Source organism: Salvia hispanica, chromosome 4, assembly GCF_029641045.1.
Source record: "Salvia hispanica isolate PSC_SH4W2 chromosome 4, Shi_PSC_v1, whole genome shotgun sequence".
Classification (NCBI taxonomy): domain Eukaryota; kingdom Viridiplantae; phylum Streptophyta; class Magnoliopsida; order Lamiales; family Lamiaceae; genus Salvia; species Salvia hispanica.
The window spans coordinates 30,792,904-30,807,410 of NC_142695.1; the positions used below are offsets into that span (position 1 = coordinate 30,792,904).

At 37.7% G+C, this 14,507-nt stretch overlaps 1 protein-coding gene and 1 pseudogene across 2 annotated transcripts; both read right to left on the bottom strand.

Annotated features, from left to right (window-relative positions):
• Positions 1–4,298: 4,298 nt before the first annotated feature.
• Positions 4,299–6,854, bottom strand: LOC148928429 (uncharacterized; annotated as a pseudogene).
• Positions 6,855–7,606: 752 nt separating this feature from the next.
• On the bottom strand, positions 7,607–13,535 carry LOC125196329 (metal transporter Nramp1-like). 2 transcript variants are annotated; one of them, XM_048094803.2, is made up of 14 exons: positions 13,406–13,535; positions 13,105–13,225; positions 12,613–12,691; positions 12,492–12,532; positions 12,006–12,084; positions 11,821–11,925; positions 11,062–11,171; positions 10,521–10,702; positions 10,361–10,430; positions 9,987–10,160; positions 9,799–9,903; positions 8,926–9,057; positions 8,606–8,701; positions 7,607–8,033 (listed from the first exon to the last, which is right to left on the bottom strand). In XM_048094803.2, exons 2-14 carry the CDS (start codon positions 13,213–13,215, stop codon positions 7,725–7,727), a joined length of 1,593 nt encoding a protein of 530 aa, XP_047950760.1. In that variant the 5' UTR covers positions 13,216–13,225; positions 13,406–13,535; the 3' UTR covers positions 7,607–7,724. The 2 variants fall into 2 exon arrangements, with proteins under 2 accessions (XP_047950760.1, XP_088913479.1); XM_089057353.1 differs by lacking the exon at positions 13,406–13,535 and having other exon boundaries at positions 12,613–12,805; positions 13,105–13,378.
• Between the last annotated feature and the right edge of the window lie 972 nt (positions 13,536–14,507).

A 14,507-nucleotide genomic window follows, 5' to 3' on the forward strand; every position in this document is an offset into this window, starting at 1 on the left:
GGCGATTCTCGGCGATTTCCGATATATTTCGGTAAGTTTTCTTCAATCTTTCAATATTTATCCCTTATTCGGTGTTTATAGCATATTTTGTGTAGGTTTCTCCCAATTTTGTAAATTAGAGTTTATTATAAATTGTTCACTTTTGACCGATGTTTTGTGGTTTTGTTAATTGTAATGGATTTTATTGGTGAAATTCATTCTATTGTATAGTTTTTGATATGTTTGAGATGCTTGATGTTGTGATTTTGGTTGTTATTGGAGAAGAGAGTATGGGTTGAAATGTTTCTTGTATTAAACCTTCACTGGCTTGATTATATTGGGTAATTTTTGCAATGACCACTTAGTTTGATTATGATAATAATTTACAAGTTATATATACATTGAAGTGGAATTAATTGTGAATTTCTAATTTAGGAGTTATATGTAAATTAGGCCTTATAAATCATTAATTGTTGTTTCTAATATATAGTATATGATTGGATATCAATGGATTAGGAGTGAATCATTTGGTTTATAATATTTTGTTGTTTTAAATATGATATTAGATTAGATGGCAAGTTCAAGTTCTAGCGTACCGTTATTATATGGACTCGAAGATTCGTCAGTGCTATTTCTTCAGAGAAAACACATTTCAAATAAACTACTGAATGATGGCACAACACATCTTTTCAAAGTTCGACGAACGGAAAGTAAGATTTGGGTTGTGCATATTCATGACAATGTGATGTATTGGCTTGACATATTTGGTTTCAAAGGCATGATGGATTGTGGGAAGTCGATGAAGGTCGACAATGAGCTTATCACGGCTTTGATTGAGTGTTGGAGGCCGGAAACGCACACTTTCCATCTACCGATTGGAGAGGCGACGGTGACTTTAGAAGATATGCAAGCCATTTGGGGCTTATAAGCAGACAATCGCGTTTTCACATGCCGTGACCATCATGTCGGATATGCCGATTGGCCTAGCAAGTGCTGAGCTTTGCTAGGATGGCTACCAGATACAGGGTCAGAGACAAAGCAAGGCGGTTTGCTGATGACCGCTCTGATCAGTCAAACGAGGATACCTTTGGGTGATGACCTACCTACATATGTATACATCCAAAGGGCACGTATCCATGCTCTAATCTTGTTAGGAGGACTCATTCTACCAGACACCACGAGGTGTAAGGTTCTTTTTATGTGGCTAAATGCATTGGAGGATCCGGAAGAGCTGCAGAACATTAGTTGGGGTAGTACGATTTTGTTGTACATATATCATTATCTGTGTGAGGCTTCCATAGATAAGAGGAAAGAGTTGGGTAGGCCTATGGTGCTTTTGCAGCTATGGGCGTGGGAAAGAATGTCCACATTGAGGTCGTCGTTCATAGGAGCGCTCGTGCACGAGCCATATACGCCATGTGGCGCCACGTATATATTTAAACATTTATTTGTTTATGTATCTTAGTTTTTTTTTTACATCAATTTTATTTATAGGTGAAAAGAAACTACGCACATAGGAAATGCTCCTAGATTTTCGGTTGAGCATTACCGTGATCAAATATCCTTGATTAAACGTGGGCAGGTGAATGTCTTTTTTTTTTTACTTAATTTATGAATTTATTATGAAATTAATTTGGCTTTTACATTGTTGGTTTTGCAGTTTCTATGGACGCCATATGCACATTGCATACTGCCTGACTACTGTAGGGATGTGAATGGATGCTCCCATTGTGACACTTATTTGGTATGTTGGACATATGTCGAGGCGCATGAGGCTAGACGAGTGCGCAGACAATTTAATCAGTACCAGGAGATTCCTCAATTCGTAGATAGGATGCTCAAAGACGCCGATCATTTGGGAAAAAATGCTCGGCGTGGTAAGAAAGGAAATAATTGGGAAAGCACACATCAGTTCTATATTGGGGAGTGGGACATGAGGTATGAAAGGTTCGAGGCAACCTTAGGTGGCGCAACGATGTACAATAACATTCCATTGAGTCTGGGATACATGGCGTGGTATAACAGGATTACGATGACGTACCTAACTCAACCTGGGGGGTACAGTCAACTGTTGGGATGAAAGAGACGGTTTCTGACATAAGATTATTTGTAAGTTTATTATATTAAATTATATGCTTTCATGTGTTATAGTTTGTTTCGTATTGATATTTGTATGAATTTTTTTTTATCTAGGTTGAGGGTTTTCAGCAGGTTTGGCATTTATATATTGAACAAGAAATGGACCAAAGAGTGCGACAGATTTGAGAAATTGTTAGGCATACCCTTCAGTCTACGAACCACGCCGATGTCATGGAGTACCCGGCTTCCCAACACCAAGATGTTGTCATGCATAATAGACGAACGATTGTACCACGTCCATGTCCTGGGGTGAGGGGTGTTTGAACTGGTGGACACGGTAGCACGCGACATATTAGGATGTCGCAACCGCATCCTGGATAAGTGCAACCAGAGCCTTTGAATCCAGAGTATGACCCGCCTCAGTGGTCTTTTTATCCAAGCCAGGAGTCTCAATCACAGTGGGGTCGTCCTATTTATTCCCCAAGCCAACCTGAGCCTTATTGGAGTCGTCGCCCCTATTCACAAAGTCAAAATTAGCCGCAATGGAGTGGAGCCCGAGCATCAGTCGATTCATACTTCTAAAATTATCAGTTTGTGGCTGACGGACGAGGTTTTTTTTTAAGGGCGGCGACTCTTGTGTGTGCGTGTCAACTGGCCAGAAGGGTACCTAGACCTAGCTGTGTCGTTAGGTCTGTGCCTAAAACCTCTTGTCAACAAAAATACCTCAACCCACTTCTACTAGTTAGTATAGTGGAGTAAGGGTCGATCCCACAGAGATGGATGTAGGCGAAGTGCAATTGCAAAGACATTTTGGAAGGGTTGGTTAGCTACCACGCTTTTGGGGTTGAGTTCTACCTAGGCGTAAAATTAAAATGAGACTCTACCTATATTGACCAGTAGGTAACTAAATGCTTAATGTTATTGGATGTGTACGTGAATGTGAAAGTTGGACACCTAGTTATGCATATGAGAAGCTACTAGACGAAACTTACTAAAAATGGCTAGACAAAAGGTAAAAGGAATCAAAGGACATGCTGGCAGACTGGCTGTTGGGTTTGCAGAAAAGCTGAAAAAAGTGCAAGTACAAAGCAAAAAGTAACAAAAGCAACATATCTTTGATTGTGACATTTTCTTCTTCACCAAGCTAAACTAACCAGATCTAACAAACTCCATTGATGAATGCTCAAGTTCAAAAATTCGTAAATGCAATATTTAACTTGAAATCAAGAACGAAAGCAAGAAAAACCGAGTGTTACGCATACTGGTCAACAGGAAAGAGTGACAGAAACAAACAGAAACGAATTCCATGCATTTTTGTGAAACTTAAACCGATTAAAACTTGTAAACACTTGAGGAAAGACTAGATCTAACTAAGCTAGGCAGGAATAATATAAGACATAAGCTAAGACAAATGAAACACGAAATAAATCCAACAAGAACTCCATAGCATAAAATGATAATCAAAATCAAGATCCAAAATGTAAACTCAAACAAAACAAGATTAAACTACAAACTTAGCTTTGAAATTTAAGAACAAAACAAGTAGCTAAGAAATCTTAAAAACAAAGCAAGTAAGATATTGTTTGGCTCCTCGGAAACTGAAAATGGAAGAACTTTTGGAACTATGGCGGCTAGAATGATTCAGGCATGATGACTCCCCGCCGGCTGGTGGCCGAAAAATCTTCATGACAGGCTGCTGGATTTAGAGAGTGGAACTTAGAGCCAATGGAGCTATTCTCCCCAAAAAATGAGTTGTAAGTGATGTAAAAAAATATGATAAAGTGATTCCTCCTTATGTTCAGCTCCTATTTATAGGGTGGCTTGCCCTAATTTCTAGGGCTGCCTCTTCATACAAAATGACAATTTTGCCCCTCTTTAGTAGTTGATTGTTCCAAGCAAGTCCTTCCTTCTCGTGTCCAGTTCTGTAGCATGCATCCTGGCTAGTTTGCACCTTTTCTGCTCATACTGGCCAGTTGCACACTTTTTTACTTCTTTTTCACGTCAATTCCTTCTGATCCTTTCCTCCTGATATAGTACCTCAACCTGCACACTACTCATCAGTGGCTCCTCAACGAGTTGAAGAAAAATATGATGATGAAAAGAAGAAGAAAATGATGAAAGAGAAGAGGAAAATGAGGAAGAAGAGGTTCAGAAATTAAATTAAGGAAAACTAAAAGTTAGAATAAAAAATACATGCGCTGCAAGAAGTGGGAGGATCCTTCTGCAAATGTCAACAACTCCTACATAACACATCCGACTGAGCAATTTCTTCGGTCATGCCCCTCAACGTCCCAATTCCTGCACTTGCGGGGAGCTCTCGGTTCATCTTCCTCGCGGACATCCATTTGATTAGGAATCCTCCTTGTTATGCCTCGTATGCACTTTCAAGGAAGCAACTACTCAGGGGTGATATGTAATTTCCATCCGGGTTTAGCCCAATAGTCTTCATGTCTTGGTGCATGAAATGGGCCACCAGAGTACTGTGCTTCCCAAGTAGCTTTGTGGTTTTGTTTATCAATGAGTTCAAACATAGCGTTACCTCTATCTCTAGCAACGGTGCAAGCATGTGAACGAGGAACTCTCCACATCTGTCACTTTCCACAAGTGCACTATGAAGCAAAAAACTCGACCTCTTGTCTGTTGTTGTCCTTTGCCTGTCCATTTTCCATTCGTGGACGGCTTAGAATTTGGTAATGGCCATTTTCTCGGTCAAGTACTGAACAGTAATGTTTTTGCCCCTTCGCATCATTCGCAGCAAGTTTATCCCTTGCCCACTGGGTTAACCGACCTTCGGTTTGTTGTATTTCTGTTTGTATTGTTCTCCAAAATATCAGATCAACTAAAGCCCTAATTGGCAACTCTCTTACACCTTTCAACACTTTGTTGTAGCTCTCCGACATGTTTGTTGAGGTCACCCCCCATCTCAGTTCATCATCATAACAAAGAGACCAATTTTCTTTTTTGGCTTTATTGAGCTCTTGTATCGCAACAATACTTTCCTCCCGTAGTGCACGTCGCCTTTGCCTCTATTTACGTACTTGAGTTGTGACACCCAATCCCCATACCATGCCTTTCACATTAGTGCCCTTACATTTCGTCAAGATATTTTTCCTCAAATGGATCAAACACCATTTGTGGTGACACATTGGCGGCTTTTTCCATTCATCAGAACACATAGCCTTAATGATTCATTTATGCCTACCCGATATGATGCACACCTCCCTTTGATAATTCACCAAATGAATTCTTACATGATCCAAAAACAACTGCCAACTGTCGCCAGTTTCTTCATTAACAACAGCGTATGCAATCGGTAGGCATTTCTTGTTAGCATCAACACCACAAGCAACAAGCAACTTACCTTTAAATCTTCCTCGAAGGTGAGTCTTGTCTATTTTTAAAACTGGTTGGCACTCTTGGAAATCATGTATAGCAGGTCCAAGTGCCTAAAAAATGTAATAGAAGACTTTATTACATCCCTGACTCAACAACTCATTGTGCTTCCACTCAACAATTGTGCCTAGATTCCTTAACTGCAGTTCAAGCAGTAGCTTGGAAACTGTTTAAATGACTCCTCCCATCCACCAAATACAATCTATGTAGCCCTTCTCTGTGTATACCATGCCTTCTTATAGCTGATTACCACATGAAAGCTGTCATGAACAAAATTTCTTACGGCTGCGGCTTTGTACTCGGCATTTTTTAGCAATTGATGGCGAATACACAAAGCAATCATTGATGATGAAAAGTTAGCATGTCCTTTATCATTACGATGGCCTTCACAACTATGGCGTCCCACCCACTTCCTAATTTCCCACATATCATCATGGGCCCTTTGTGTCACAGAAACTTTCCACGAACATTCATTCGCTTTTTCAGCGTCGGTCTCGCTGATAATAGCTACCCCATCTTCTGTCCTCCCAGCTGGATATTTGCATACAGCATGCCACCTTCTTAATTTGCTCTCCACCACCCTAAATTGTTGGTGTTGCCTCAAACTCCATATAGTAATAGCAGTCTTCACATGCAACTTGGTATCAAATTTTGTTCCCGCATTAATCCGATACGGATGTTCCTCATCCCAGTACATAGTGCTGTGTTTATTACCAACTTCAGGTACCCAGAAGGACCACTCGGTAATCTGCGAAAATATTTCAACCCACTGTGAACGTATTCTGGAAGTGGTTTCTCACCTTGCACGACGGGTTTACATACGATCTCCTCATCACTGGAAACATCGGTTGGAGAATCATCACTTAAAATAGCCTCAGATGATGACGACTACAATGGCGGATCAAGGTCTCTTCGTACAACATCAACATCAACATCAACACTATCTTGAACATTCACTTGATTACTCATTCCAACATCAGCAGCATCTCCAACATCTGCTTGCTCATTCATACCACTATCAAAGCTCATATATTCAACCCTAGTAGATGATCCAACACCATAATCAACAACTGGTGGGATTTCTAAATTTCTCACAGGCGAATACTAAAGAAATAATTCAAAATTTTGAGCCTCATTGAACATAAACATATTTCATCACTATCAACCCCAGTACATATATAACTCATTCCGGTACCAAAGAGACAATGCCCCCATGATATTTCAATGGAATGTTGATTCATATCTATTCTTATCTTAGCACATATCATTGCAACTAATTCAGAGAATGAAACACACGAATTCAATACGATGGAGCCTCTCGCACGAGGTGGATCATAACCAATGCCCACTTGAGGAAGTTGAACTATTCTACCACATCAATACAAACTCACAAATACTTGCATGATTTCTGCATAAAAAACAAATATACAAAATAACAACAATTAGTGACAATTTTTTTATATAAACCCTAATTTAGTAAATTTGAGCTAATTTTATTAGAAACCTTGATATTATGCAATATACAAAAAATAAGGGAGGAATGTTGAAAGATTGAACAAAATTTACCGAAAGATAAGGGAAAATGGCCGGAAATCGCCGAGAATCGCCAAGAAATCGCCCTGCCCCTTTCTCTCTTTCTCTCGCGCAGAATGAGCTTCTACCTCTGTGTTGCGTTTGTTAAGTTCGAAGAAGATATGCATGACCCTCATGCGTTTTACCCTAAGACGCATGACGGTCATGCGTCGTCTAATAAAAAAAAATTTGAAAGACACATGACCCTCATGCGTCTTTCAATAAAACGCATGACTGTGGTGCGTTTCATTAAAAGTTGACGCATGACCCTCATGCGTCTCTCACAAAGCCGGAATTTTAAAAAAGCCCAGAAGACTTATGGAACTTAAGTTTTAGCCTAGAACTAAAAAAGAAATACCCCGCGTGCAGTAGGGCACGACCTTAGGTGATTTTGATCCCTACTTGAACTTGAGTCATCATGGCCCGACCCAAACCTGAGCTCAGGAAAATACTTTTGGAGTAGTGATGAGAGGATTATAAATTTGTCGATGGTAAAGTTATGTGACCATACTAGGCTTCAAAATAAAAATTGTTCTTTATTTTAGATTTCTCAGATCAAGTTTATGTATCTTTGTGGCAATGCTATGATAAATTGTCATTATTAACGCATCCAGCGGTTGGAATAAAAGATAAAACATCGTACAAAGGATACTCCAATATTGTTACCACTCATCAAAAGATTAAAAAAGGATGATTTTAGTTCAAAGATGATCACTAGTTCTTGTTTGAGGTAATTGCATGCTAGCTATGTCCTGTCTAGGTAGTGTGACATTCTCCTCCTGCCTATCCGACAGCGCGATAAGGTGAGAGCCCTCCTGGTTCTTACGGATCACCAAATACGCAATGCTGGCTAGGTAAACGAGCATGGCCAAGAAGCCTAGAAGTCCACAAAACACAATGCCCACTATGCTCAGTTTGCTATGACGGAGGGAAGTCACCAGCTTTTCGGCTAGGTAGTAGATGTTGATGCCCATGATCAAGAACGAGATGATCCAAGTAGTGGCTGCGATCTGTCACTCCAAAGAGATGATGTTAAAAAAATTTAAAATAGGAATATGAGAATACACTAGACATTAGTAAGTCCATTGACAGCATTAACAATATGACAAGGTAAAAGGTGTAGTCGTCGCATTGTTTCTGGCCAAATCTCTTAGAACGAGATGTTTCAGCTTGTCTGTGACATTACATATAATGTTGGCTTCCATGGTTAGCATGTACAATGTGATCATATTTGTTGTAGAGTTATGCATATCATAGCTATCCCTGAGTTAAAATCTTGTTGTCCGGGTTGTTATAAAATGCAAATTAATCTTTCCTACAAACTCTAGCCTATGATCTAAACCATTAGATTTCAAGATTTGATGTGAACAGATCGTCAACAAGAAAATGTCAACACAATGTCAATCGGTTGAGAATGTTGACGTTATTTATCATCTGTTGACATCTTCAAATTTAACGGTCCAGATCATAGTTTGGAGTTTCTACAATATATAGAGTTTGCATTTGATTACATCCCCTTGTTGTCCTGCCCTAGAAGAATATGCATATAATAATTCAGTGGGACAAAATGATAAATTCTTACAGAAAATGAATTGGCATATAAGCCCATCTTGGTCTTGCAGCTCGTGAATTTGAGGAGCGGAATTAGCGCAAATGGAAGTTCGAATGATAAGATCATCTGCGACAGAACAGAGAGTGTTTAGCAGTTAGTATTAAAGAAAACTAGATGTTAAGACCACAAATAAGGATCAATCCAACTATGTCGGTAATCCGATTCTGCATATAAAGAAACTCTGCCAAAGTTATTGTTATTGTTCACCTAATATTGGTGTTGATACACAAAGTGCCAACTTTTCCTGAAGTGTGTGATGATGATTATATACTAGGTATAGGAGTTCTTACCGATGCTATGATGATCAAGTTTCCAGCGCCAGATGCTCCACCGATAATTGCTACAACTAGACTAGGAACAATTGCTAAACATCGAGTTAAAAAGTTCCTGATCCATGGCTTCAGCCTCAAGTCGAGGAATCCCTGGACAAAACATATATAAGAGGTTCCACGAGACGAGACAGGTTAGTAAGGCATCTAAAATAGCTAAAGATGGATTCAAGAACACCACATATATCAGCTAGTTTCACTATACACTGTGTGATCCGTGCGTTTTGCTAGTTTCACAGATAACTAGAAAAAAGCACGGGCATATTTCTATTTTTTTTTTAATTTGGTGAATCTATAGGAGAATAATATAATAGTTATTGATACAAAATACTCACTCCGTCCACAAAAAATAGTCCCATTTCTCCATTTCGAGGTGTCCACAAGAAATGGAGAAATTTATATTACAGTTTAGGCGGGAAAAAACATGACATGGCTTAGCTATAATATATTCACTCTGTCCCATTAAATATGAAACATTTGGTTTTCAACACGGGATTTTATGTAGTATTGTTTTGTGAGTTAATTAAGAGAGGAAAGTAAAAGAGAGGAAAAAGTAGAGAGGGTGTTGTTTCATTTTATAGAAATGTTTCATTTTTAATGAGACAACCCAAAAAGGAAAACGTTTAATTTTTAATGGCAAAGAGGAAGTATATAGATAAGCAACACCGAAGCTCAAGCAATATAAGAAAGTCGACTAAATAGCTTCTTTTGAAAGGCTATATGGTAGTACTTCGATTGTTCAGTCATTTAATAAGTCAAAAAACAAGCAAAGCATAAGCAGGTGATATATAACTCAAATCGATATAAAAGGAGATTAGATGGAGTCGGTCAAACCTGCATAACATACTGGCCAGCATATGTTCCCGTTATGGTCGAGCTTTGTCCTGATGCCAGCAAAGCAATTGCAAAGAGCTTGGAACTCCAACTACCTAGAACATTCTGTGAACGATAAATCCGACATTAAATATCAGAGGAAATATGTATATATATACGTCAAATTGAAGAGATAAAGCAATACGCACCTTAAGTAAAAAGGAAGCTTCATTCAGGTCCAAGTTCTCACAGCTCTCGAGTTCCTTTGAGTTAAGATTCGGTGAATTGCAAACTGCACCGCTAACTGAGATAACTGATACGTTGATGAAGAAGGCAACCAGTAAGGCGAAGCCACTTTCTATCATGTAAAATCGGCAAGCCTCCTGTTCACACCAGCAAATATTTTAACTTGCAGACACACAATATGTGAAGAATGCTTTCATAAAGAATTTTGACCAATGTTACTTGTTCTTATTAAAACTTTAGAAAGATAACAATCAGATTTCATATTCTATAAGGAGAAACATATATAGGCAACGAAAATAAAAATTTGCCCCCTATCTTTTGTACAAAATCTCCTTACTTTGATACCACTGACAGATCGTGGGATTTTCCTAGAGAGCACCAGTGCTGAGTGAAGGAAAAGATTGTGCCTGTATTCAACAGGGAAAAATATCAACGAGAAACACTAAAACAGGCCAACTAATTGTTTAATTAGAATATATATGTTCAATGAAACATACGGCATAACCATAGCACCGAGGAGTGAAATAGCCAGTTTAGTAGCCCCGGGCCCCTTAAGTTGGGGAACAAAAAGGCCTTCTAAAACCTCAGACGAGTTGGGTTTTGCATAACCAAGCTCAGCAAAGAAGCAGCCAGCAATTGTCAAGACAAGAAAAGCGATAAAAATCTCAAGCTTTCTCACCTGTCAAGTTTATGCGTAGATTTAGAAACACAATAAGATATTCCAATTCTTCCACTCACCGATGGTGTGCAACAATTACTATAAAGGTGCTCACTAAAATTGTGAAACTTCCCTTTTTTAGGTAAAAAAGCCACTCCTTTATAATTCACCCTCGCATATCCCTTTATGTACAAAAGAATCTAGGCATGACCCATCATAAAATACCTATGTGACTTAACTATATATCCTTGATGTGACTTTTCCTCTACTACAAAAACATCTACGACATGTTGTTAAAACCTGTGCCACAAAGAATGTTGCACACTCGTGGCGGACGGAAGGAGTACTAATTATGTGAAGATGAAAGATCAGCTAAATACCCCATATTGCTGCAGCAACAGAAGAACCAATGTACTCAGCCCTGTTATAAGCACACCACACCAAAGTGGAATATTGAAAAGCATGTTCAGAGCAAATGCTGTTCCGATAACTGCCATAGTAGAAAAGAAGTGGAATCAGGAAAGGAACTGAAGAGAAAAGTGCATAACTAAGCATGATGAGAAGATTGACTCTATTACTATGCAAATATGGGCATTTTTCGTGGCCAAGAGCTGGTAAATCATCAAATGATGTGTTCTCTTAGAGCCATTTGACATCAGCAGGTCTTCACATGTTTGCTCTTCTACTTATAAATTCCATTCTAAAACGAGTCCTAAAATATACATTTCAAGTATCGGATTTTATATGCACAGAGAAGTTGGGATTTAGATTTACAGGCTGGGTTGAATTCGCCATTTGACAAAGTTTATTTTTCTCTTAAGCACGAGTTGAGACATGGGAGTTGAGGGGAAGATATAGATTAGAAACCTCAATAGCGAAGGCCCAAGGGAATGGTCTAGACTTATGACTTGCTCTCTATTCTCTATCACACATCGTGAAACCATAGTATGATAAGACAGTTACGAAGAAAGTCTAGATTCAACAAACCAAACAAATTTGGCTCATATTACAAAAAATGTCTGCTGGAAGAGAAGGCATACGAAATAGCCTAAAGAAAAGGTTTTCTTTTAAACCAATGGGCACATTTTTTACTTCAATTTAAAGCATGCAAGTACAATGTTTTATTCCAGGAACCCAACCTTCAGGAATGTCGCAAGCAACTATAGCTATTTCAGCAAGAAACCATAAAATAAAATTTGGGACTCTTGGGTATTCCTTTCGACAGTGCTCAGCTAAATGCTTTCCTGCACAAAAAAGTACGTTACAACCTAAACATGATCGAAAAATTCACTTCCATGGCAACATATGATCGACAAATATGAACCTGTAACAACTCCTAGGTTTGCTGCGAGAGATTGAATAATAAGGGCAGCACATGAAGCAAGCAATATGATCCAAAGTAGCTGTGATCAAGAGAAAATGCACAGGAATGTTAGATACATGGAAAACATTTAGCAATCTTGTATAAATAGTACTCCCTCCATCCCTCCGTACTAGGGGTGTTCTTGTCGGCACGGGATTGAAGAAAAATTATGTTAAGTAAATGGATAATAAAGTAGGAAAGCGAAAAGGTAGAGAGATGAAGAAAGAATAAAGTAAGAGAGAAGAAAGGTTGTTACTTTTTGCCAAAAAAGGAAATGACTCAGCTATAGTGGGACAACCCAAAAAGGAATACGACTCAGCAGAGGGACGGAGGGGGTACAAAGTACTTAACAGCCCCTTTTTATCCCTTTTCAAGGACAATCAATCTACTATTGTGTTCTTTCATAGTGGAACATATGGAGCATCACACGAGTTTCATTAGACTTACCCCATACTTATACTGAGCTCCGGCCTGCAGATCCGTCTGAACTGGGGTGCAATAAAAGACAAAGTTGTAATATACTGTACATATTGTTAGTTAGCTCCAAAAAAGGTTTACCAGGCCTTACAGTTTCCTGGATCAATATAAGCAATGCAAACAAGAAAGCCTGGGCCGACATATGCAAACAAGTTCGTCCAGCTTTTATTCTGAAAACGATTGATAAAAATCAATAAAGAAACGCGAAGAATTAAGAAAAACCACATTAAGCTTCCCTCCATCTTAGTTCATGTCTAAGCTCAACTGGTGCTCTGGATTCAGAACTATAACAAAACAAGGTAAACTCTTAAAAGTTATGACTACAAAAACATTGGGCTAGAACTAATCACAAACAGTTTGCAGCTGTAATTACAGAACTCACAATATGCCTAATCATAACAAACTTCAAAATCAAATCAACAATCTAAATCATAATAATTAGACCACAGAATAACAACAGGGTAAAACAGATTCAAAACTAGATGCATTAAATTGTGGTACTCATTTAGAAAATGGAGAAAAAAAAATTACTACTCCACTAATTTAATTGATATGAAATGAAAAAGAAAAAATGAATGCTCACATCAGGCACAACAATCTGATCATATTCAATATCATCAATGCGTGACTCGTCGGGATAAGTTCTGCGGTCAATGGTGGTCATAAACTGCGGCTGAGCTGGCGGCGCCGCCATTTCCCCAACTCTGTTTCAAGAAACAGAGCTCAGTATAAATATATGATACATGCATGTGAAGAGAAAAGTGAGGAACCCAGATCCAAGAACTAATCTTTTGAGTAACTCATATTGAAAATCAATGAGTGAAACAAAAGGGATTGGATTAAAGATTGGATTTTTGAGAGAAAGAGAGTGGTGGAGTGCTTACATGTTGAGAGAAATAGTTTTGGTATGACGAGATTTTGTAAGAGTTGGCGTTAAATTGGATCCATCTTCTTATAGTGTGAGATAGAGAATGCGACTCCAATATTCAACGAATTTTGCAACTTATTTTATTAACCTAAAATGTCAATAAATTTGACATATCGCTCTTCTCGTGTGAATTTGGCTCTCTTCTTTATCGATATACGTATCTCACTTTTAAAAACTCTCCGTCCTAATTAAAATAACACATTTCTTAGTTGACATATGAATTTATAAGTTATTAATTAATATATTTAATTAGAAAAAAACTGCTCTCTCCGTCCTCTTCAACTAAAATGACAAATTTTTCAGTCAGCACATGAATTTATAGTTGTTAGTTTATATATTTAGTTGGATAAAAAAAATATTCTTTTCGTCCTACTCAAGATGTTCACATTCTTAAGTGGCATGAGATTTCAGGAGGAGTTGTTAGATGGTTAAATATAGAGAAAAAGGTATAGTTAAATATTTTAATGAGAAGAGAGAAGAAGAAAGAAGAGAGAAATTTATTTTCAAATATAGAAAATGGACAACTTGAGTATAATAAACTAAAAAGGAAAGATAAACAAATTGAGTGTGACGGAGAGAGTAAGTGTAAGTATTAAATAAAAAAAGAATAAAATAAATATTTTAACTGAAGAGAGAAAATTATTTATTATTTTTAAAAATAGAAATATATATCATCTTATTTGCTACTCCATAACCTAAAGAAAAGTGGATCAACTTTGTTAGGACGAGGGTATTTAGTAAGCCTGATTAATAGTAGTATAAGATAAGACACATTTAATGAGAATGTACAATGACTAAAATGGAAATAATTTTTTAACACTGTCATAATACTATAATAAGATTCAAATAGTAATTGAAAATCTTATATTTTATTTTTTTAATTAAATTTATATTTTTTATAAATCTTACTACTGTTTACATTAATTAGTTACCAATCTCATAACTATATATAATTATGCTTAAAATATTAGACCATCTCTAATAGTATATTAAAACTTATAATGTACTCTCTCTGTCCCATTAAAAATGAAACGTTTTTCTTTTTTGGTTGTCCCATT

Excerpts from the sequence above, each read along its gene's own strand:
- LOC125196329 (XM_048094803.2), bottom strand. The coding sequence starts at position 13,215 with ATGGCGGCGCCGCCAGCTCAGCCGCAGTTTATGACCACCATTGACCGC. Across the intron at positions 10,431-10,520 it reads CTCGGTGCTATGGTTATGCC|GCACAATCTTTTCCTTCACT; the intron begins GTATGTTTCATT and ends TGTTGAATACAG. Across the intron at positions 8,702-8,925 it reads ACTTGATCATCATAGCATCG|ATGATCTTATCATTCGAACT; the intron begins GTAAGAACTCCT and ends GTTCTGTCGCAG.